General features: G+C 38.2%; 1 protein-coding gene across 1 annotated transcript in view; it reads right to left on the bottom strand.

The window, feature by feature from the left end:
* Positions 1–2,547: 2,547 nt before the first annotated feature.
* The window catches only part of LOC140246510 (deubiquitinase DESI2-like), a 33,276-nt gene continuing 9,432 nt past the window's right edge, over positions 2,548–26,391 (bottom strand). The window contains exons 3-6 of the mRNA XM_072325862.1: positions 25,997–26,069; positions 13,624–13,717; positions 12,301–12,442; positions 2,548–2,793 (exon numbers count right to left, since the gene is read on the bottom strand). Of these exons, the coding sequence (XP_072181963.1) occupies positions 2,596–2,793; positions 12,301–12,442; positions 13,624–13,717; positions 25,997–26,069 (507 nt within the window). The 3' untranslated portion in view covers positions 2,548–2,595. The remainder of the gene's footprint in view (positions 2,794–12,300; positions 12,443–13,623; positions 13,718–25,996; positions 26,070–26,391) is intronic.

The following is a 26,391-nucleotide window of genomic DNA, read 5'->3' as shown; positions in this document are numbered from 1 at the left end:
CACCTTGTGGAGCATAATGGTGCATTGTATACAGGTACCGTACAGTTTTACTTCCCTGTTCCACATAAAATTGTGCTACACATAGATATTTGTTTAATAGGTGTTGAAATACAAACATATTCAAGATAAAACAGACATATTCAACTTATCTCGCCTACACATATCAAAGTGCCAATTAATGTGCAGTATGCTATGAAACAATACACACAAGCTACTCCTATCTCTACAGGGTGAAAAGTAGTGTGTACATACCAAGACACTCACATCATAGCTCTGGATATGAATTACACAATTTGCAAGGTAGTGAAATGAGGACTGCTTCATTATTTATACACAGTTTACTTTGTCAGCTTGTAAAAAAAAAAGACTACTCATTTCATAAATGACTTCAAGCAGTGTACAAGAAAAGCGAAATATCTTGATATTGCAGGATACTCTGCACACAGCCTGCAGTGCTCATCAATCTCTGGTGAGAATGATAAGGGCATCAAGTTGCCACTAAACCCATACCAACAAAATTCCTTCTACCAATTTGAAATGTAAATTCTTGATGATTTGTAACCTGATTTCATATCCTTTCTCGATCCAAAATTGTGCATTCCCGTATCATGGATGGTCACTCTGCAATCTTTTGTGTATATTTTCTCACAGAAAACTTTTTAAAAACCACTGAAAAACAAAATAAAATTCTGTCTTAAATCCCACCACTGATGAAAAAGACAATGAGGGTGACAATGTGTATTTCCAGCTCTGATGGACATGCTTCCACACTCATTGAGCAAAAATATATAGTATACATTACAGGCAATGATCAATGATGATGTGAAGTGTGATATGAAGGAAATAGCACCATCTGCACTGAAATACACCTGTATGTCAACACAAGACCAGCAGACAATGGAAAATATCACATACAATCTATTCACATGTATCTTTTTGTATCAAATTTCCTATGACCTGAAAGGCTCAGATTTTTACGTCTAAAAACTCATTCAGGTCTCTCAGACGACACAGCTACCATGGCTTTAATCTGGTAAGCTGTAACCTCCGAGCCCATCAAGATGAAGGGCAGGAGGCAGAATTCTGAACAAAGTCACACCTTTCTAAGATCAAACTGCATTGCTACAGAAGGATGTGCCGTTTCAGGACTCCAACCCTAATCTCACAACATTGTTGTCAACCCAATGGCTCCCATAGCAATGTTTGCAAACAGGAGAAAGAGTGCAGACACACCTTACTTTGAACATGAAACCAAAACAGAACACAATATGGGATGATGTATGGGGTCTTCTTCACATTAAATCACTAACTCAGATACATCAAACAATGTTAGGTAAAAGGAAATAAGGAGTAGTAATTATATCCTATTCATGAAAGTATCTTTGGATTTCATGTTTCAGTTATTTAGACCCTGTTAGGCACACAATGGGAAGAACTGAAGTAAGCCGTTTTGTGCGCACCAAAAAATTTCTCAGACAGAAGCCACTGTTATTTTGAAGAAAACTTGGATGGGGCATCAAAATAAGCACTTTAATGCCCACATGTACTTTTGATATTCTGATCCATGTAGGTGAGATTATGCACTAGCTTGAAAATAAAGATTAAAGCACAACATACCTGAAGAAGTAGCACATGGACAGTCACAGCCATAAACAGGTTCGTGGACATTTCTCCACATGGGACCAGCTGATTTTGTTCTGATGAACAGTTTTTAAAAGTGCACCTTTTCCTGAGTCTTCATATGTCTTAGTAACAAACCACACAAGTTATTTCACACATTCTCTCCCATAGAAAAGCAATCTCATGCAGAACTCTTTCCTACATGTACTCACAAAGGCACAAACCACATGTTACATAATACTCATAGATTTTAGAGTTACCCATAGGAACAGCAGTGGTTATTAAAATACTTTCATGTTCCACAAAGATAAAAACTTTATCTAAATTGTCAGTAAATCTTCTGGTACAAATAATTTACGCAGATGAACTAAACAGTTTTAGTGCTATCAAATTTACACACTGGAAAAAGTTTAGCATTTTCTAAATATGACTAGCTATATATATATGTATATATACACAAGTACAAATGCACACAAAAATAGATATCTATGTTTGCTTTCATCATATCAAATATTCCTAAATGTCATAAACAATCTTCCAGGATGTACTTACCTACCCCAACCTGCGCATTTACAATGAATAAGTTAAATGTTATATGTGAGGGTATATCAAACTTGAAAAGCAGAAATATAACCAATTACCCAAAGACTATTTTTTGCTCAATTAGCATCAGTACATAATTTCATGCTCTTGTGTTGTATAAAATGGACTAGTAAGTACTTCTTATTGTTTTGAGTGTATGCAGGTATTGATTGGCTATGTAATCTCTTCCCTTTCTATACTGAGTCAGTTAATGTTTGTGAGCACAAAGACGATGAAAGTCACTTCTAAAGACTGATCTCAGAATCCAAATAAATTCACATCCACATGCCTCTTACTTTTTGTTACAAAATTTGAAGCACTTTGAATGGGGGTAAGTCAGTCCACCAAAGAAAAAAGATAAAAAGGAAATGTTCAGAGAGGTTGGCAGGGCTGTCATAATAATGATGACTTGCTGCCCGTTTCAGAGTCACTTGGGGTCCTAGCTGGCTCTGGTTCCTTCACAGAGTTACCCTCCACCAGAGCTAGGGGCGTAAGCCACTCCTTTGGCAGCATGCGCTCCATGAAGGGAAGGCGGGCTCCCACCGCAGCTAGTCGGTTGATCCAGGAGGGGATTTCCTTACCGCAGAGTATCTACAGGTGCACCAAACACAGGAAAGTTACAGTGCAGTGAGAAATTATGGACAGGAAGTCATTAAAGAAGAGAGGGAGCATGCACAAAATGAACACCTGTATGGCGATTTGTTGGACTCAAAGAGCTGATCTACTATTACCACATGGATTAAAGAGAAAAATACTTCAACAACAGCAAAAACAAACTTATCCTTCTAAAAAGAAAATACATACATGTACATCTCTTTTCTTCTAAGTCACACAGATAGATTCAGAAACCCTATCAATAATCTCAGGAAGGGCAAAGTCATGAATGCAGATATAGAGGATAGAACATTCTGTTAGTTTCACTTTTAAGAAGTGGCTGAAGAAAAACATGATGCAAGTTATGGAGCTGCATCAATCTCCATCAATGCTGCATTTAGCACTAAGAAATTAATGTGACTACAAGTTTCCGAAATTATCTTTCCTTCAGTGATACATTGTTGTATACTCATCACATAACTTTGATTGGTGTATGCCAAAACACCACATAAAAAAAAAAATGCAACCAGCCACAGAAACACTTGCATTTGGCACTTGCACTATTGCTGCATATAGGCCGCACCCAGACTGTGCAACCTCCATTGTTGGAAAAAACATGCAGCCTGCACGCTGGCAAATATGGTAAATCCCCAATTATCAAGGCTAGTCTTCATTCATCAAGTGTTACATCCATGAGCTTAAAGATATGGTCAGCTGGTAAATGTACTCAATTATTAAAACTGAGTAGTTTCTGTTAGCATTTCTTTTTCTTTTTCTTTTTCATATCTTCTGTAACATTGTATTTCAAGAAGTGTACATTTGGTATAACTGCACCCTACATGTACACATGTAATGATAGATAGTACAATTGTAGATATCAAATGTATTGGTTAGTATACTTTACCACTACACCTTGATACTATCTCACAAGACCAAACTTGCATTAAGAGTTATTGCATAAAATTACTACAATCTGTAATAGCAAACATATTGTATAATTCGTATGCAAACTGTGAGTACTGTAAAAATGGACATTTTTGCGGTGTTGAAATTTACGCGCATTTCGTGCAACCAGAAACTTGCGCGAAAATAAAAGCACGCGAATATTTTTGCTTGCCATATGTTCCTGTGCGTGATGTCTTGATTCTGTGGAATTAAAAACACACGAAACTCTTTTGACCCCAAGCAAAAAAAATTAGTCGTGCGAAAATATCCACTTTTACAGTAGTTACATTTGCACAATGCACTGTATGACTGTCTTACAAATTTTACCTTGTACACTATACTGTACCTCAGTTGTTCATACAGCTCATGGATCTTTCATGTAAAAGTGTATATGTTCATACGAGAAATAGTTCAATTTCAACTTTTGTTACTCAAGTTTGTATTCAGTTTGAAAGTGCTAAGTACAGTATACTGAGGTGTAAGCCATACACACTTGTACATGTATACAGTGTAGTACATTCTGCATACTGAGGGAATGTAAAGCATGAAGATGACTATTAATAGTATCCAGCAGGTTCTTTGGCAAAAGGAAAAGAGCGGTACAGGTGATCAAAACATCTTATTGTCAGCTGCATGAGAATACCAGACATAAAGTGACTTTTGATGAGACTCTACATAACAGATTCATGTCTGTTTTTCTTATATATCAGTCTATCATATTGTATCCTTGAACAGTGTCTCAGAAAACGGGTCTAGGGCAATTACCCCCTGGGCAATTACCCCGGACCCTTCCCCTGTCCCTAATCCTAATCCTAATCCTGAAACTAATCCTAACACTAAACCTAACCCTAACCCTAATCTTAACTCTAACCTTACCACTAACCAGTATTTAGCCGGGGGGGGGGGGGGGGGGGGGGGGTAATTGCCCTCTGGGGGTAATTGCCCGGATACGCAGAAAACTTCTGCAATTGAATGCTCTGCAAATTACACACAGCATGACGGATCTTTTCCCAGAGGAAGTAGTAATCTCTATAACCTCCACATGCAGACAAACACACACACCCACAGCTGCATGTGAATATGAACAAAAAAGGCAGAGTTTTCTTCTTCTTCTTCATAAAAATAAACCATACAGTTGTTTGTTTGTCAGACTAACTTTCATATGTACGTTCAAACGCAGCAAGAATACATCTTTTATCAATATTAAAGATTCAAGGAGGCAGAAATGAATTTCAGGCCTTGAAATAGGATTTTGGAGGGGCAAGGCCATTTAGAAAAGGGCACTTTTTCCAAGAGGCCAGCCATGAAAGGGCACTTAGGTCAGTCAGAGGGGCACCAAGGCCACATTGAAAAGGGCATGTTGGGTGTTTTTTTAAAGGGTGATTTTTGCGACGTTGCAAGAATTTTATGTTTTTTTTTTTTCATATTCTTACGCGTAAGTCGACATTTTGTCAACTTATAAATGAAAATTAATTTCCTCTGTACAGAGTAAGATTTGGATCACGATGCGGATCGATACCCATATATCTTACATCTTTTGCCGCCAAAACATGCCTACTGACATGAGCAACAATAATGTTTTAGTTCATGCATAAATCTTGCGCGGGTTAGTAACGACAACGCACAATTCCCAAATCTCTGGAGAGATTTTGAGAGAGCGGGATCGGAAACCTAGGCCCGTTTCTAGACACTTAACGTTTTAAACTTGATTTGAAATATCAAAGGCAAATTTCCCAAAATTGAATTAAACTTTGCGATTTAAATTCAAGTGCGTTGCTGGGAAGATATGCGTGTGATTTCGCATGATTCTGTCGAGATTATTTTTCAGTGCTGACTGAGTTGAAATAATATGTGATTTTCCTTCCCTAAGTCGCCATATTTGTTCTGCTTAAATTTGTATTGCCATACTCTGAAAATGAATTGTTCTCGCGCTCCGATTCGCAACATTATAACTACCGCTCTGTAGACGGCGCGGGCCTGTCTGAAATAAGAAGAAGAAAAGTTTGTTCATCCGAAAACGACATCTTTCGGACTACTATAACCTTCGTAAAAACAAACCTCTTACCATTGTCGGACTAATTTAACTTTGGACTGAGATTTAAAACTTCGGCATAGCGAACTTTAACAATAATTCGTTATCATTTTTTTCATTGACATTTTGTGAAGCAGCATGCGTTTCGGTAGTTTGAAACGTGTAAATGTTGCGATGTCTTTCCTCTGCAAGTGCAGACTAAGTTCGGTCACGGCGAAAGTTCCGTTACGAAATAAAAAATAATGCGAGCCTTTTCAACAATAACGCACTTCCGTACATTTTTATGCGTTTAAACGCAGTTTCTAGTTTCGGACAAGAACCGCAAGTCTTTTCTGCAACGCTCTTGCGTTTTAAAAACAGATTTGCATTTGATTTTTAGAGTTGCGTTTAAACGCAGTTGAGTTTAAATTTCATACAATTTTCTAGTTTTGTGTTATTATCAAACGCAAGTCTTTTCAGCGTGCCATGTGTTTTGATGGACTTGCATTTGATTTTCAGAGTTGCGTTTAAACGCGAGTTAAAAAAAAAAAGTTCCCTACAATTTGCATACAGTTGCATTTAATTTGTAATTTTGTTTACGAAATAAAAAATAATGCAAGTCTTTTAAACAATAACACACTTCCGTAGATGTTTAGAGATGCGTTTAAACACAGTTTCTTATAGTTTCGTACAAAAACCGCAAGTCTTCTCTGCAACGCACTTGCCTTTAAATACTGTATACGCTATAATTTTCGCGTGCATAAATTTTCGCGCATTGCCGATATCACACATTTTCGCGAGTGGTTAAATTCGCGATTGGGGGACCGGAAAATATATGAAGTGGCAAAGAAAGTGTAAATTTTCACCTTACTAGCAACGAATGCTACCACAGCGACTGGGCTGTGTATACTAGAGATTCTGGTGAATTAGTTAGATGTGGACATGCTATATGTACGTAAACAAGCTTAGCCAGTATGGTCTGTTCGGTAAGCCGTAAAATGATCGTATCGTCAAGGCAAGGGATTCATTTTGGAAGGTAATATTTTCGCGTGTTGTTAATTTCGCGAATAGCTCCCAACTCGCGAAATTCGCGAAAATAAAACCCACGCGAAATATATAGCGTATACAGTACAGCGTTACGTGTGATATGATGGACTTGCATTTGATTTTTAGAGTTGCATTTAAACGCAATTGAGTTAAAAAAAGTTCCCTACAATTTTCTAGTTTCGTATGATTATCAAACGCAAGTCTTTCAGCGTTCCGTGCGATTTGATGGACTTGCATTTGATTTTTAGTGTTGCGTTTAAACGCAATTGAGTTTAAGTTTCCTACAATTTTCTAGTTTCGTGTGATTATCAAACGCAAGTCTTTTCAGCGTGCCATGTGTTTTGATGGACTTGCATTTGATTTTCAGAGTTGCGTTTAATTTTTAATTTAGCTTACGAAATGAAAAAAATAATGCAAGTCTTTTCAACAATAACGCACTTCCATCATTTCCGCAGATGTATAGAGATTTATTTAAACGCAGTTTCTAGTTTCGTACAAAAACCGCAAGTCTTCTCTGCAACGCACTTGCGTTTAAATACATCGTTGCGTGTGATTTGATGGACTTGCATTTGATTTTTAGAGTTGCGTTTAAACGCAATTGAGTTTCAGGTTCGTAACAATTATTTTCTAGTTTCATATGATTATCAAACGCAAGTCTTTTCAGCAACGCAATTGCGTTTAAATGCAAAAGTTGCGTGTGATTTGATATCACCTGCATTTGATTTTTTGAGTTGCAATCATTAGTTGCACTGTAATAAATCTTTTTAGAAAGGGCCCTGGTTTTAATACCGCTTCGGAATAATCAACGTTAGAATATTCGGATTTACAAAAACAGGGGCAGGGGGCACATACCCCCCCCCCCCCATACTTTTTGGGGCACCATCAAAATGTGCCCCCTTTTCTGGAATATGCCCCTTTTTAGGAGAATGGGACCGATTTTGCACTATATAGAAAGGGCAATTGATAGTACAAAAAGGGCCTGGAAGGAGCACAGGGGCAGCTCTCCGGGGGAGGGGGGGGGGGGGGGGCAGGGGTACACAGTGCCCCTCCACCTTTTGGAGGATCAACTAAATGTGCCCTTTTTTCTTTGAAGGTGCCCCTTTTTTCCTGTAAAGGGGGGCACACTTTTTCCTAAGGGGCAGTTTTAAGAACTAAAAGGGCACTTTGAGGAACGAAAAGGGCACTTTGAGGAACGAAAAGGGCACTTTGAGGAACGAAAAGGGCACTTTGAGGAACAAAAGGGCACTTTGAGGAACAAAAAGGGCACTTTGAGGAACAAAAAGGGCACTTTGAGGAACAAGAAGGGCACTTTGAGGAACAAAAGGGCACTTTGAGGAACAAAAAGGGCACTTTGAGGAACACTTTCAACTAACCAGCCAACCCGTGTTCACATACAGTGTTACGGGGGTGGGGGATCTGCACAATTTTTTTTTACATTTTATTTCACTTTTTTTCGCATGCGTTCCCTCGGTCACATTTACTTTGAGCATGCGGGCATGAATGCAGAGCGAGAGAGATGGCAATTCTCGCAGCCGTCCGACATGCCTGGCACATGGCTTGCGACCATTCCCCACAGTAACACACGCATGCACATACTGCACCCACCCAACGCGCTCAACCGCTGATTGCGACACTCGACGTACAGACACCATCAACGTACTTCCGTACGTACGCGCGGGCACACTACGAATGAATACAGTCCAGGAAGTGGACTACTACCTAGCTAGTAACTCTATGGCCGTTGCGCTGCGGAGGCAGTCGGAACGGTCAAAGCCGGTCGGCCATACCGTACGTACATAAGTACAAGTGTACGTACACGTCGTCTCGTTGAGTTTGAATTCTTATAGGGACGCGAGAGTACTGAACAGAAGGTATGATATTTGAGATGAGGAAATTTGTTCAAGCTTATTGAAGTGTAGACTTTGAGAAAGGGCATATTATACGTCATAAACAAGAACTTTCATTCTAAAAGAGCACCACGGCCACAAGAAAAAGGGCACATTTTTTTTGGCCGTAACTTTGATCACGGAAGAAAGGGCATTGCGGCCAACGAGAGGGGCACCGACGGCCATGGCCGTCGGTGGCCGTCGGTTAATTCGAGGCCTGGAATTTGATGCAATTTCAGACTATTACAATGGTACTGTATGATAGAAGATATAGAAAACATATTATATTGCAAATAATAACCTACAGTTATTATAATTTTTGTTTGTTGATTATGTTAAAGAAGTGTATCCTGTGCTTCAATTTATTGTTTATATAAGTTGAAAAATCTTGAAATTGTCTTTCAAAAGCATAATTTGAACAGTTTTGTATCATGAGGTACATCTTCACCTTATGTAATTTCATATACAGTCAGTCATACACATGTGTAATTGTACACTAAGTACATTGTAGTTGCAACAAAATATCCTTGTTCCACAAACCATGTGAAATATTAAAACTCCATAAAGACCATATTCAACAACATGTACCTCAAAATTTGATGAAAAACTTACTTCTGTTTGCTTGATGTACATGCTTACAACAGACACCTCAAAATTGTTATTCGAAGAAATGACAATTACACAGGTTACCTTCATGTTGATACCACTGGCTGGGATTTCAATCAACAGACTTTTACATTTTTTCATGGCATAAATATATTTTAATTATCTAATGAACCCGATTTTCATGCTGCATAACTGTACAAATGATTATGGTGTATAAAGTTCAAACTGATTACTTTGAATGCAAAATGAGTCTCTACTGCAGAATGTCCTTTAAAATGACTATGATAGGAATCCTCACTAAGGATATCAAGTAAACTGCACAGAGTGCATTACTTTAATGTCACCATTCATAAAAAAAGTGTAATGACCCCTGTGATCTCCCATTAACGACTGTCTCTCATCATGATCACACATTAACAAATTTGTCTTGCAAGTTATGAGGAAGTAGCCTTGATCTGCCTATTAGCATGTGTTCTACAGTTTCAGGCCTGGAGAGAATGAATATACTGTACATAGAGTGTGAGGTGGGAAGAGAAAGATAGCCCTGCAAGTCATTTACTGCAGAGAGACAAGCTTTAGTCATAAATGTTGTAATTACTGCACTAGACTGCAGGGCTGTGTTTTGCTCTCTTTTCAAGCCAGTAAATACTGGTCAGATTACCGTTTCGGTACTGTAAAAGTGGATATTTCGCGCAACTAATTTTTCGCACTCAGCCGGGTAAGACAAGTTTTGCAGGTTTTTAATTCCGCGGAATCAAGACATCAACTAAACTGGAACTATGGCGAGCAAAAATATTCATGTGCTTTTATTTTCGCGCTAGTTTCTGGTTGCGCGAAATGTGCGAAAATTTCCACTTTCTACAGTATATCAGTACCCACATGGAGACTTTATTTTTAATACAGCAAATGTGTTACACATTTGTATCATAATGTATACAGGTGGTTCAGTTGAAATTGCAAGTTTGTGATATTTGACATTTTGATAGCTAGGAGAAAAGCAGGATGATTTTTTTAATCTTAAAATAAGTGTTTACAGCATGTCCATGAGAATGTATGTCACATGGAGATGGCAAGTTACATAAAATGAAGTTCTTGACAAAATTTATTTCTAGGCTCTGTGTCTGAACAATGTGGTCGTCAGAGAATAACCATGGCAACAAGAAAAATGCAATTATCAGAATGGAAATACCAATGGAATGAAAATTGGCAGTCTCAACCTCAATGAGGGGGGACTGAATCATATTCTTCTTTTTTTTTTCTTTAAGAGCAAGTGTAACATTGTGAAATGAGCTTTAAGAGTATTGCATTGATACAGGATAATGATATTTTTAACAACTTTGAAGTATAACATTCCTTTTCTCTATCTCCTTTTAAAGCATCAGCATCATGAAAATTTTTCAATCAGATATTTACACTTTGACTAGCAAATACTGTATTAAAAAAATCAACTGTGCCTTGAAGCTGTATCTTGAGACTGCATGCAAACCATCTTAACTTAGAAACTCCTTGGACTACTTGTAACCATCATCTAAAGCTCTGCTAAATGTACACATTGTACATGAGGTAGTTATTGTAGCAAGAAATTTTCACAGCATGAAATTTTTGCAAATTAGAGCCAGCGGCCTTTTTCGTGGCATGAAATTTTCGCGAATTGCCACTGACATTCAATGCACATAGTGTAGACAAGAACTTTCATGTGCATTTTAAGTTTGCGAATCTTGACTCTCGTATAGTTCAAAGGCATGCAAATATTTCTGGTTTTGCAGTACAATGTACTCTGCACACATATATTCTTGCTGTAAAAGTTCTTGTATATTTCACTATAAATAGGATTTTATGAAGAGTATGATACGGAATTCACTTATAAGAAGTTAGGTAATACACAGTGTGTATTTTGATTTTCCTATCCTACATGGTGCTCTGCAAAACAGATCACAGACCTGTAAAGCAGTTAATATGAATCTTTGTAAGATATTAATTTCTCTTTGTATCAACATCCACTAGGTAAGATTATCAGATTTCAAAAGTACTTGCACACACACAAAAAATAATAATAATAATTGCACAAATATCTAAATATCTATAAAGTGAATATTCAAATTAATGGATTCTTGCACCAAATTATTTTTACTGTAATTGATTTATCACAGCTACTACTGAAACACTGAATAACTGGTGGTTAGTTGTATTGATGTAGGATAATTTGTCAATCAGTTCCAAACTAGTGAATATTGTTATCATGATATTGAAACTTACAAAAAGCTGAATAAAGCTGGAAAATCAAATAATCTGCAGTGTCACAACATAACAACCTATAGCATAGCAAAGCAAAATGTTGCACCAGCTGGGGATATAAGTTGATTCATCAAAATGTGTGTACTAGGTAAATTTCCAATTTTTTTTTTTTGATAGAGCTGAATTTAGAAATTCTCTTTTATTAGAAAAATAAAATTTACACTGCGAATAAATGGTGTTTACACAAACAGAGTGAAGTGAGTACGAACTAGTTGTCAACAAGAAGCTATACACCCAGCCGTACGTATTTGACTTGTTTCCCAGAACCAGACAGGCTGCTTAAAATACTGGTAGTCAAGTACTGAGGTATTCTGTTAGACTAGAAAGCACTGGTATCAATGCACTCTGAACACTGTGCTGTGTATCCCCAAAGGGAAAATAAAACAATGGCTTTTGCTTACTTTCACTAAAATCACTTCATACACATATTGTTGCAAAATGTCAATTTCAATCTTCGACTTAAGAAAATGAATCAATACATGAATTCTTGCCATGTATTCATATTACAATTATGGTCATATCTAATATTCAGTTATAAACACAGAAGACATCATAAATAATATTTTATATACTGTAAGCAGCAACTGCCAATAGAATGTCAACATTGCACTCTCAACCACAAGAAAACTGGTAAGATGCAAGCTATGCCCTAGATCTATAAAACAAACAAACATTTATGCTGTGATAAATACAATGTACATGTCTTAGGCTCACCTGTACAAGTTCTTGTGTGAAGTGATTGCAATTCTTGTGGATAAGGTGATAGGCATCCCCGGGGTATTTCTTGCCAAGACAATCCACAACCTTGATCACATCTTCCTCTGTCAGATCAGTTTGACCTATTACTATTGTTTCCCTGCAGGACAACAAATATTGAATGTGTAACTTAAAGGGATTGTATAGTATTGGTGGAGATGTGGATTAGGCTTTCAACTTTTTGTGAGATACCAAGAAACTACGTATGAAACAGTACAGAGCATCACCATAAAAAACGAAGTCAAAGTTTATTTGATGGCTGAGACATCCAAAAACAAAGTAAAACATTGAAGCAATCGTAATAAAAGTTGGGTCTCACTTTTTATTAGGATCGCTCTCTTTTAGATATCTCAGCCATTTCAAAAGCAATTTTCATCAAATAAACATTGAATTTCTCTCCGAATTACATGCTCTTTCACATATCATGAAAGGTTTCTCATTATCTAAAAAAGAAATTTTTTAAACTTGAAGTTAGGTCTCAACTAAAACTATATGATCCCTTTAAAATCGTGCAATAACATTGCCTTCACTATCATTCACTCTTGAGTGCCTGCAGGACAACAAATATCGCATGTATCACTGTAATTGTGCAATACCATTGCCTTCAATATCATTCACTCTCCATTCCCTACAGGGCCACAATTATTGAATATGTCACTTTAACTGTGCAATATCATTGCCTTCACTTGATCATTCACTCTATTTAACATTATTCAGTATCAACTGTAGAAGTGCGCTTTTACTGAGCAAACAAGAAGAACATTCATGACAAGAATATCACAGAAAGCAACTGAGACTCATACACTCTTCTCCTACCATAATTTTCTTTCATTAGTTACACGTAAGGCGAATGCTGCTGTCATAACAGCTCAAAACAGAATGAACTACAGTAAATGAGCACACATAAAGAATGAATACACTACGATGACGTTTTGAATACATATTAAACGGTATTTGACCAGTCAATGAAATATTACCTTAATAACACCTATCACTGATCATTTACATCATGCGACTTCAATTTCATTCTAGCATACACAAATCTCTTGCACTTTTCTCCAGTGAAAATAAGGCTACTGCCAAGCTTGATGCATGCAACTGTCATACTAACTTACAAATCAGTTAGGATGCGCAGACATAAAGAATAATGATTAAAAATAAAGGGGAGTGCTTTTAAATGAACTCTATGAATGTCTGTAACTCATTCCAGTCTTTCTTTGGTGTTGGTGCAATAATGCTACATGTATACCTAAATGACATCAAACTCTGTATGATACTTACTTAAAGCTGAATTGTTCCCCTAAATCTGAAACATCTTTGGGCTCAATTTCAAATATTCCTGTGAATGGAAATGGATGACCACCGAAGGCATATTCTGAAAGATGAAAGAAAGACAATATCAAAAATACATTATCAATTTTTTCTTCAGATGAGTCAGAGATACTATTCATGAATTGTAATGACATTATCACAGAAAAAAACAACAACAATGTATTCTATTCAGTATGACATGCACGATACCTGAATTGACAGAGCAGAGAAAAACAAAAAGATATGTATTAACATTTAATAGAGCAGTAATTGCCAAATGATGACACTGAATGTCAAACACATCTGTCTAGCTTAGTGCTGTCCTCTCAAAACATAACTTCCATATCCTTCTCTATTCAGACACTTGGGTTTTTACATACATAAATTGTATCTTTTAAGAAGACTACGTTAATTCCTGTCCACACATTCAAGAAGTCATATGGCTGCTTGTTATGTTTTCTCACAAAAGCATGTTAAGATCTTTAAGCAAGCCTTGTTACGGTCCAGTAAAGAAGTTAGCTGAAGATGAAGCAGATCAAAGTCCCCCAACAATAGGAAATCATGTTGGGATAACTTGGTCATGCTTTAGTATCCTAGCTTTTACAAATTAGTCTGATATGATCAAACTTTGACTGGTCAGTGCTCATATCTTACCAGTTTCATTCAACTAACTCTGTTTTCATCTCTGAGGTAAACTTCCCCGGTAACCTGCAAGTTTTAGTGAGGCCAGACCATTAATGCAATACCGCAGTTGTCACAAATGTACACACAAGTAGTTATGTACATGTATCAAGGCTGTATGCATGGTTGTTTTAATGTGTATGTACACAGGGTGACCAGAATAATGGAGAACATTCTATATCATATAGAGATAGTACATACAGGCTGACCAGATCAGTGGAGAATTTTCCATGTGGTATACAATGTAGCTACAGTACCTGTATGCATGTGACAGGAAATACATTATACAATGTAGCTCACTCAATCTAGAATGATTTAACCCATTCCAGAAAATTCTAGGAAGTGCTGGCTGAGTGAGGCACTGCCCTTGTAGCCCAATGTGATTGGTAGTTAATTTTGGCAATGATGTTATGCACATATTAGGCAGTGAGTCATCCAGGATTCCTGGAATTTGGACTTGCTAGTATGTTCAGGTATGTGGCCCCAGGTTGGAGAAAATTACAGAATGTACTAGAAAGGGGTGAATGGATAGTATATAAGCAGGAGAAATTCTGAGGTAGGCAGAGTACCCAACACCTCTGCTCTGAGAGTTACGTCACTTCTGGCTCTGAAGCGACTTGTTATAGTCAGTCCTGTGTTACCTGCTGACCTGCTATACAAACTGTGTTTGTGGAGATAAGGCCTGGGAGACATTTTGCCTGCAGAGAATTAATTTGCCTACATTGGAGATAGACTCCATATTTTAGTGTCAACGGACATTATTACGGCAAAGCTGTGACGGGCTGGATTCCTTGCTGGACATTATAAAGTGAATCATCATTCAACGCATCAACTGGACGTGGTCGTCATAACATTTGGATTCTGCCCGTTTCCTGTGGATTCTGCACGTTTCGCTGTGGACGTATATCGTGGACTTTACCCCGGATTATAATACCAAGGATTATCACAACCTGCGTCTCTGGATTTACATCTGAGGTATCATTCATCGGTGCATCGCGGATCATTCATCGGTGCATCGAACATCGTATCTGGACACTGTCAAAGGATTACTTGCTTTCAAATTTGGCTGTAAGTGATTTCACTACCGATTTATAATTGTTTTATTGATCATTATTGTACTGATGTGAAAACCGATTACGAGTCTGTACCCACAATATCACTGTTAATAAACTGCCTGAACATTAGTTGATTGTTTCTTTTGTGCGATCATTCTCAGAGTGATTTTGGTCGTAACAAAATTGGGGGCTTGTGTCCGAGAAGTGAATTTAAAGCGAAAACTTAGAATTTGGAACGTTCCGGAATCCAGAGTATTGGTACAGATAAAATACCAAGTGAGTTGATTGTTCAATTGTACATTGTGTGTAATACATGTGACAATGTCAATCAGTACAATGGATGTTCAGGCTTTTGTTCAGAGGACAGATTTGTCCCTCAAAGATTTGCAAAGGTTACGCAAATGTGATTTGACTGCTATTGCACAGCATTTAAATGTTGATGTTCCACAAGGTGTAAGAAAGGCAGAGATTCTTGACTTAGTAGCTGGTCACATGGAGCTCAAAGAAGAAATTCGCACTTCAGATCAGGCTCAAATTTCAGATCAAACACGGCTTGAGCTTGCAAAATTGGAAATGGAGAAAGAAAAGATGAGATTAGAAATGGAAAGAGAGAGGGAAAGGGAACAAAGAGAAATGGAAATGAAGGAAAGGGAAAAACAAAGAGAAATAGAAAGAGAGCAAAGGGCTAGAGAAATAGAAATGGAAATGAAGGAAAGGGAAAGGGCTAGGGAAGTAGAAAGAGAAATTGAAATGAAGAAACTTGAAGTGGAACAACAATTGAAATTGCGTGAGATGGAACTGGCTCATGCACAGACGGTCGGAAATCGTGAAAGGGCTCCCTCTGAATTTGATTTGGCAAAGAACATTCGATTGGTGCCAAAGTTTGAAGAAAACAGAGTTGATGCATATTTTGTGTCATTTGAGAAGGTGGCTAACAGTTTGAAATGGCCACAGGAATTTTGGCCCATGCTCCTTCAAAGTGTGTTTGTCGGCAAAGCAGCCGATGTGTACTCGTCTCTCTCTGAAGAGCAATCACGTGACTATGCTACAGTCAAGAAGGCAGTGTTGAATGCTTATGAGTTGGTGCCAGAGGCGTACAGACACAAGTTCAGAAATTCGTACCGCAAACCAGGCCAGACACATGTTGAGTTTGCTTGTGAAAAAGAAATGATGTTCGATAGGTGGTATAGATCCCTGAAAGTGGATCAGGATTTTGATAACCTACGTGAGGTTGTTCTCTTGGAAGAATTCAAAAAGAGTGTTGCTTTCAGTGTGAGGTCACATTTGGATGATCACAAAGTGACAAGTTTGCATAAAGCAGCCTTGATGGCTGATGGGTATGAGCTGACCCACAGAAATGACAACAGACCACCTTTCAGGAATTTCTCTGGAAATAAGAGAGACAAAAATCAGTCGAGCAATCCAAAGAATGCTGGTTCTGAAAAAGGCACGAGTTCTGAAACTTCATCGGCACCAAAGCCTCAATCTGACAAAGGGTCCAGTACAAGTGCAAATGTCATCAAATGTTTTCACTGTAACAAGACAGGGCATGTAAAGTCACAGTGTTGGAAGTTGCAAAACAAAACAAAGAAGGACATGGGATTTGTCATGTCAAAAAGTGTCCTACCCGAAAATAGTGTCCCGTTCAGTGAAACACAGGCCATTGAAAGTCGATCTCCCAAATTCAAAGATAGGCTAAAGCAGGTGGATGAGAGCTATCGTAGCTTTTTGTTTGATGGTGAGGTGACCCCATATACTTCTGGTGAGGCAGGTAAGCCAGTAGTCATCCTGCGGGATACGGGGGCCTCTCAGTCATTGATGGTGGATGGTGGTATGACTTTTCCACCAGATAGTGCAGTGAATGCAAAAGTCTTGATTCAGACTGTTGATGGCAGTTATATGTCAGTACCACTGTATAGAGTGGATTTGAAGTGTGACCTAGTTTCTGGTCCTGTCACTGTTGGAGTTGTTCCTGAGTTGCCCATGGTAGGCATTGACTTCCTGTTGGGGAATGACTTGGCTGGGGACAAGGTGGTTGCGTCTCCAGTTGTTTCGGATAAACCAGTGGTGGTTGCTGAAACTGAGCAGTTGCAGGAGGAGTTTCCTGGGATTTTCCCAGATTGTGTTGTGACTAGGTCTCAGGCTCGTAGAGCTGTTCAAGATGATGCGGATTCTGTTGATGTGGAGGAGAATTCCGGTGTTTGGTTGGCAGAAACCTTTTTTAAGGATTTGGATGATGGGGTTGCTGTATTAGGCTCCGAGGCTAACAGTGATGGGCTGTTTAGCAAGTCTTCCTTGGTTGAAGCACAGCAGGCAGACTCTGAGTTGAAAGGCTTGTCTCAGACGGCGTGTTCTGAGGCTGAGGCTGAAAAGGTCCCTGAGTGCTATTATGTCAAAGATGGCATTTTGATGAGGAAGTGGAGACCTCCCCATAGGCCAGCTGATGAGGATTGGACGGTGGTCCGTCAAGTTGTTGTCCCTCCCTGTTACCGCGGTGAGATCTTGAGGATTGCTCACGAGTTACCTGTTGGCGGCCATTTAGGCGTCAGAAAGACAAAGGATCGGATCATGAGGCATTTCTATTGGCCAGGGTTGAATGTGGATGTGGCTGAGTTTTGCAAGACTTGTCACACATGTCAGGTGGCTGGTAAACCACAGCATTCAGTGAAGCCGGCGCCATTGATTCCGATACCTGCGTTTGAAGAACCATTCAGTCGGGTTCTAGTCGACTGTGTTGGACCTTTGCCTAGGACTAGGTCGGGTCATAAGTACCTCTTGACAATCATGGATATGTCTACACGGTTCCCAGAGGCTATCCCATTACGAAATATCACTGCCAAGACTGTGGTAGATGCTCTAGTGCAGTTTTTCACTAGGTATGGGTTGCCCAAGGAAGTGCAGTCTGACCAAGGGTCAAATTTCATGTCAGGCATATTTCAAGAGGTGATGTATCGTTTGGGTGTGAAGCAGCTGAAATCGTCAGCTTATCATCCCCAATCCCAAGGTGCGTTGGAGCGCTACCACCAGACCCTAAAGACTATGATTAGGGCATTTTGTGAGGAGTATCCCGAGGATTGGGATAAGGGCATCCCTTTCCTGCTGTTTGCAACGAGGGACTCCCCAAATGAGTCGACGGGTTTCAGCCCATTTGAGTTGGTGTTCGGTCATGAAGTTAGGGGCCCACTGAAGCTCATCAAAGAGAAATTCGTGACTGAGGATGATGAGGTCCACTTACTTGACTATGTGTCCAAGTTTCGTGAAAGGCTTTCAAAGGCTTGTGAGGTAGCTAGGGAACACTTGAAAGTGTCACAAGACTCAATGAAGAGAAAGGCAGACAAAATAGCCAAAGCCCGAACCTTCAAACCAGGTGACAAAGTTCTTGTACTGCTGCCCATACAAGGTGAACCACTGAAAGCCAAGTTCAGTGGCCCATACGGTGTCAAAAAGAAATTCAATGATGTGAACTATGTGGTCAGTACACCAGACAGACGCAAAGAACAGAGAATGTGTCATGTCAACATGTTGAAAGAGTGCTATGACAGAAAGTCAGTTGGTGTGACATAGGTAGTGGATAGCACAGCAGAAGTTAAGGGTGAAAGGTTTTCACCTCACATTACACATACAGTGTTTAGCTTATCCATTACTGATGTACCGGTATGCAATTTGAGTTTGAAATGATAAGCTCAGAGAATCCAAGCAATATCAATGTAACTGGTATCCATGAAAAGAGAACATGGAATTAATGCAGCTATTCAAAAGGCATGTGATAGTATGTGATTGTTGTTGCTTGATTTGGATTTTACCTCACATTTGTTGTAAATAACAATGAGAAATTGTGAAGGTAAAAGAAACCCTTGCTACGGCAAGGCTTTCTTTTTCCCATGGGGGATGGTGTCACAAATGTACACACAAGTAGTTATGTACATGTATCAAGGCTGTATGCATGGTTGTTTTAATGTGTATGTACACAGGGTGACCAGAATAATGGAGAACATTCTATATCATATAGAGATAGTACATACAGGCTGACCAGATCAGTGGAGAATTTTCCATGTGGTATACAATGTAGCTACAGTACCTGTATGCATGTGACAGGAAATACATTATACAATGTAGCTCACTCAATCTAGAATGATTTAACCCATTCCAGAAAATTCTAGGAAGTGTTGGCTGAGTGAGGCACTGCCCTTGTAGCCCAATGTGATTGGTAGTTAATTTTGGCAATGATGTTATGCACATATTAGGCAGTGAGTCATCCAGGATTCCTGGAATTTGGACTTGCTAGTATGTTCAGGTATGTGGCCCCAGGTTGGAGAAAATTACAGAATGTACTAGAAAGGGGTGAATGGATAGTATATAAGCAGGAGAAATTCTGAGGTAGGCAGAGTACCCAACACCTCTGCTCTGAGAGTTACGTCACTTCTGGCTCTGAAGCGACTTATAGTCAGTCCTGTGTTACCTGCTGACCTGCTATACAAACTGTGTTTGTGGAGATAAGGCCTGGGAGACATTTTGCCTGCAGAGAATTAATTTGCCTATATTGGAGATAGACTCCATATTTTAGTGTCAACGGACATTATTACGGCAAAGCTGTGACGGGCTGGATTCCTTGCTGGACATTATAAAGTGAATCATCATTCAACGCATCAACTGGACGTGGTCGTCATAACATTTGGATTCTGCCCGTTTCCTGTGGATTCTGCACGTTTCGCTGTGGACGTATATCGTGGACTTTACCCCGGATTATAATACCAAGGATTATCACAACCTGCGTCTCTGGATTTACATCTGAGGTATCATTCATCGGTGCATCGCGGATCATTCATCGGTGCATCGAACATCGTATCTGGACACTGTCAAAGGATTACTTGCTTTCAAATTTGGCTGTAAGTGATTTCACTACCGATTTATAATTGTTTTATTGATCATTATTGTACTGATGTGAAAACCGATTACGAGTCTGTACCCACAATATCACTGTTAATAAACTGCCTGAACATTAGTTGATTGTTTCTTTTGTGCGATCATTCTCAGAGTGATTTTGGTCGTAACAGAGTTTACAAATGTATGCAACTGCATAAAAAATTAATCAGTAAGTGAAATATTAGAAAATCCACTTCAGATATGAAGCAAGTCATCAATGTACAGAGTAATACCGATTTTGTGATAGCTAAAGTGAGTGTGTCACTCCCAAAGTTTTGTGGTAAATCACGCAAGTCGTGCATTCCAAAGCCATGCTTTGAATGGCTCCCTTAACCCCTCAGATCAAGGGTGATTGATTCTTGATGATGTGAGGGAGAAATGAGGGGGAAAGGTACAAAAAAGAAGCCTAATTTCAGTCCACCAGCAGTCGGGATTTCACTTTGATTCCTACAGTGCCCTTTCAAAGCAATGACATGTCATGGTCCCTTAGTACACGTTATGCATTGTCCTTAGTTAGATGACATGTATACGTCCCTGTTCAATGAAGCTTTACAAGCTTTACAGGAGGAGCCTCTTTTCTTCTCATTTACATGTAAGTACTCTCCAAGGCTCGAAGCTCTCTTGGCTACTTTTAAGCATCCATTGTAGATGTAAGCCATACCTTTGTGAATATCAAAGGTCAAAATATTTTCCTTCGAAAACTGGTGACATTTTGAGTTCGCCACAAGCAACCTTAAATATATGAAGGATACCTGGTATTCCAAGAAGGACTTGGATATTTATAATGTAACACTATCTATAACATGTTCGAGAAGTAATGGACAGTAACTGGTAGTTATTGTAAAGATGGATAAAATCAATATGAAGCAATGTACATTTTCCTTCTAAAAACTGGTGACATTTTGGGTTCGCTGCAAGCCTTTGAATATATGGTACTTCTGGAAGGACTTGAATTAATCTTGTTATGGGGCTATTTGCTCACATATTCAACTATATAAATATGTGAAGATTTTGCCAAGCCCCAGGGAAATTTGACATTTAAATCTCTCTATGACATGTTATAGAAGCACTTTAAAGTAATAGATAGTAACTGTCTATCAAAGAAGGGTATTCAAAGCCAATATCATGATTCAAATCCCATGAGTTCCACAAATTGGTCTTTGAAACCCCATACAGCTTTTTGTGTATGTATGTACAGTGCATCAACATTTCTCTTGCTTAAAGAGATGGTACAATATTGGTGGAGATGAGAATTGTGCTTTTAACTTTTTGCGAGATACCAAGAAAACACATATGAAATAGTATACAGAGCATGCCATTTTAAGAGGAATTCAAAGTTTATTTGATGAAAAATGGGTTTGGAATGACTGAAACATTAAAAAACAAAGTAAAACAAAGCAATGGTGATAAAAGTTGGGTCCCACACTTTATTAGAATCACTCTGTTTTGGATATCTCGGCCATTTCAAAACTAATTTTAATAAAATAAACGTTGAATTCCTCATCAAATTACATGCTCTTTCACGTTTCATACGAGGTTTCTTATTATCTCACTAAAAAAATGTTAGAAACCTGAAATCAGGTCTCAACCAAAACTATACGATCCCTTTAAGTCAATGCAGTTCTTTTAATTTCTTCACTTCATTCTACTGAAAGAGCACAGCAGAGTAAAATGAACAATACAAGAGTGCACTGCCAAGTTTAGCTTTCATTTCATATGAATACTTAGTACAGCGCAAGATGGTGACTGCAACAAGCATACGGTGTAATCACAATTTAATCAGCTGAGAGCAGTTCAACTTTCTCACTCTTTTACCATGCATGCTTCTACCAAAGGAGAGTTGGGTGAACAGGGACTGACTGTCTAGATGGGTCACCCATTGCCCAGAATGTCAGCCCCCTTTGGGGTAAGGCAATGGGAGCACGGCATGCCAGAAAGCATGTATCATTCATGACCTGCAGGGTGGATTACAGTGGGTTAGTTCAGAGGGATCTAGTCACTCACTTCCAATTACCACATCGTCAGGATGTCAGCTCTTGTTTCTGTGTGTCTTACATAGCACTGCTAATCCAAGCCTCTAGCATTTGACTCTTTTTTTTCTTTTCTTTTTTTTTTTGTAATACTTCAGCACAATGGTCATGGAACATGGTTGCATAATCCAGCATACAATGTATCTAAAAACAAATAAAAAATAACAGTAAACAGCTTTGCCCTCTTTCTGCATAATGTACAAAGTGTACATGGTGCAGTAGTTACTGCATTTGAATTATCTACACTGTATCTCATGCTCTAGCACACATGATATAGCTGAAAATGACCCAAGTTTGCTCAAAATTGATAAAACACATGAAAAAATACATCTCTCCTCACAAAAGTGCACACCATTTTTAGTTTAGTTTTGTTTTTGTTTGTTTTTTCTACATGTACAGAAAACATGTTTCAATTAAATGAAAATTTCAATGACTCTTAGAACCCCTGGTGAGTATTACATCTTAGTTGGAGTAAAAACAATTGTGCAAATCTGTCGCAATTGAGCTTGAATGGGTACTTCGCGCCAGTTATTCATTATATCTAAACTTTGTATACAAACTGGCAGCCGACATAAAATGTACATGTAAGTACAATTTGAATTGGTGTACTCTGATTTGATTCCACCCCATTTTTTGGAACAAATACAACAGTACACATGTGTATATCAAATGACAAACCTAAACCTTTGAAGTGATCAATTATCCATTCCGGTGTTGAGGTATAAGGTATGCTGTAAATTTTATGATTCAATTGCATCATACTGTATAAACTCAGCTTCATAAAACATGCTAGAAAATGGGCACAAGCTGGTTCTAACTCTACACAGCTAATGCCCCTATGTCAGAAATGCATCACAAATTGTTTATTATCAGTGCCTTACAGTTGAGTTGTATGTGCTCTTTACAGGAACTTGTACAGTTGTAGCTACACATACTAAGTGATACATCCTTGGATAGTACAGCATGAATTACATGTATACACCCACCCACACACACACACACACACACACACACACACACATGTACCAGTTCTTCAAACAGTAATCACAAGCACCCTTGTATAAAAATATTCTTCTTCACATACAATATAAGGCTGGATATGTAGTATAACTTTATACATGAGGATACAGTCCATTCAGCATGGTCTCTATTAAATGCCAGTACTAGAGGCCTTTGCTACATAACTAAGTTAATCTCTCAGGATTCTACCACCTTGAAAATCAACCTTTTACTACAACAAATGGCCACTAGGGGCTGGTGTGGGAAGGGGGAATCTTTTCAGCTATGCTATGGTCTTTCAATCCCGCAATTAATGTACTGAACAGTAAATTATTCAGAACAGCTGGAAAAAAAAATCTATCAGACATGGTCAATGAGCTTGAAATTGTGACACATCACTATCTGCATAATTTGTGCACCCTTGACACTGCATTGCATGTATAATGAAAGACTGCATGCAAGTTTAATCACTAGTATCATGAGTAGATTACCATACCCTTCTGAAGGGTAATCATCTTGAAGACATGCATACCAACTATAGACTGAAAGCTTGGTGTATGCCCCTATGCATGTTATAGTAGTCTCAAATTATGTACAAGCATGCAAACGATATTTGAATGGACTGCATGATCTTATGATAGACAACAGGATGCATCTTTATTGCAAAGAGGCAACAATTCACACCACAGCAAGGAAAAAGGATGACTGGACTAGACAGATGGCCACAAAACACACCGGCAGAATATCAACACAATCCAAAACGGAGAAAGTCAAATTTACAGACCCTAGATAGTGGCAACATTAATGCCAGCTGATAGGCTCTGAACATGGAAAAGCAGCTTACAGAGCCAAATTGATTTGACATAGATCCAGTCATAATACAAAATGAATGGCACTTTACAGCCGTATAGCTTCCCCAGTGTAATTACGCACTATGGGATGAACGATAGTGGGTTCCATTGCAAGCACAGACTTCATTCTAAAGAGCACTGCAAACACAATTAATCTTGAAAATCAACTGTAATTCACTGGCTAAATGTACATTAATGGATGATGGATTATTAAGCACTGCACACAGGAATTGTTTTATAGGCATCAAGACCTCATTTGAGAGCTATAGTGTAAATCTTTGCAGTTGAATGGACACAATGATCTTTTCATTTGTGTGTGTGTGTGTGTGTGTGTGTGTGAATGAGCACTTTTTTTTTTACCATATATCCCCTTTCTTTTGAAAAATGCTGACTCCTTGTAAACATGCCTTATTTCGCTATTCCTTCAACATTATCAATATTCTTTTCTGATCACACCACCTACAATAACACTATGCTTAATGGCTAGTATATCTTCCTGCATACTATATAAAGCAAGATATTTTCGCAGCACAAATTTTCATGAATTGGAGCTGATGGTCTATTTTGTGGTATGAAATTTTTGCGAATTGCCGCTGGCATTCAATGCATATAGTGTAGACAAGAACTTGAATGTGGATTTCAATTTTGTGATTCTTGGCTCTGGTGAAATTTGCGAAATTAAAATGCATGTGAACATTTCTGGCTTAACAGTAGTTTGGATACTGCCACATATTGATTCTATTGATACAAATTGAAAGTCACAATATTGATAAAGCAGCAAGACAGCTTTTAACAACTAAATTCAGCAGAATACATTATCCAAAATACATTATATGTTGGCTAAGCCAAGCTTTTATACTCACAAACAGAAGGGGCAAGATAGAAATTTGTGACTGAAATTCAGAAAAATTAGGTCACAAAGCTGTAAAGTTTTTCTCTGACATGATAGGAATGTTTATATCAAATAGGAAAAGTTGTCCAGAATGAGAAAAAAACATGGGCTTTATCTAGGGACATTATTCTTACAACATTCCTGAACTACAGGGAACTAATTTTTTTTAATTGCAAAGATGTACTGCACTACAGCCACAGTACTGAGTGAAAGGGTAACAAACTACAGGCAAAATACCAACTAGACCCTCCAAAAGCACATCGAATGAAACAATTTACACAATACACATACTTATATATGCAATGTACAAGTGCCGTGAAATTCATACACTAATATCTATCAAAGTTACAATGAAAAGTTTGCACACCCCTTTACATGTTTTGTTGAAAGTCTGAAATATCACTAAAATTTTGAGAATGGAATACATAACATACCATGTACTTTTTTAATAAAGTACACTGTAAACCAAAAGCAGTTGTATGTCATCTTTGCATTGTGTTCAAAAAAGAAATAAAAGGCTCAGTGGTTGCAACCAATATTTCTACATACAGTTGAGAAGTAATGCTTTTTGTGATAAACATGTGGGTTTGTTTTTTTAATCTCTCATCATCAACAGCAGTAGCTACTATTGTCTTTGTGTTCAAAGTGTGAATTCAAGGTTGCACATAATCCTCATCTGCCACACATTTTATGTGACTGTCGCCTTTTCTCTCTCTCTCTCTCTCTCTCACATAATGGGCAAAGCTGTTACATACAACATAGACTTCCGGATATCTGCCAAACGTGTGTTGTGTGCTTTAAGGTACATGAAGCAACAAATACTAACATGTCATTTGTAATGCATGAATTACACTTCCATCACTGCATACTTCTCTTCACAACATTCCATGCATAGGACCCTTTACTGCTTACCTTTGCCATATACTTGGATGCCTGTGTGATACACGCCTAATCCTAATGTTGTTGTATACTCATTTGTCCAATACTGCAACAGAAAGACCAAAAAACAAAAAACAAAACAAAATCGTTAAGAAGCCCAGGTAATATTTGAAATATGTTTGATATTTAGAAACTTCCTGTGACAAGCAAGTGAAAATGACCACACACTAGTTACACAATCCTACGTTCAACAAAGCAAAAAGAAAACATTTCCCCTAACAGAATAAACAAAATATTTCAAAAACCTTTGGTGATGGGTAAAAAAAAGAACAATGACAATAACAAAAGATCCCTGTCAAGACATTACAGAGAGTTGTGTGCATATTATGTGAAACAAGATACCTCTGTACACTGTTATCTCACATACA

The sequence above is a fragment of the Diadema setosum genome, chromosome 1, assembly GCF_964275005.1.
Source record: "Diadema setosum chromosome 1, eeDiaSeto1, whole genome shotgun sequence".
Classification (NCBI taxonomy): Eukaryota; Metazoa; Echinodermata; class Echinoidea; order Diadematoida; family Diadematidae; genus Diadema; species Diadema setosum.
The sequence above is the reverse complement of the archived record's forward strand: the minus strand, read 5'-3'. Positions and strand labels throughout refer to the sequence as shown.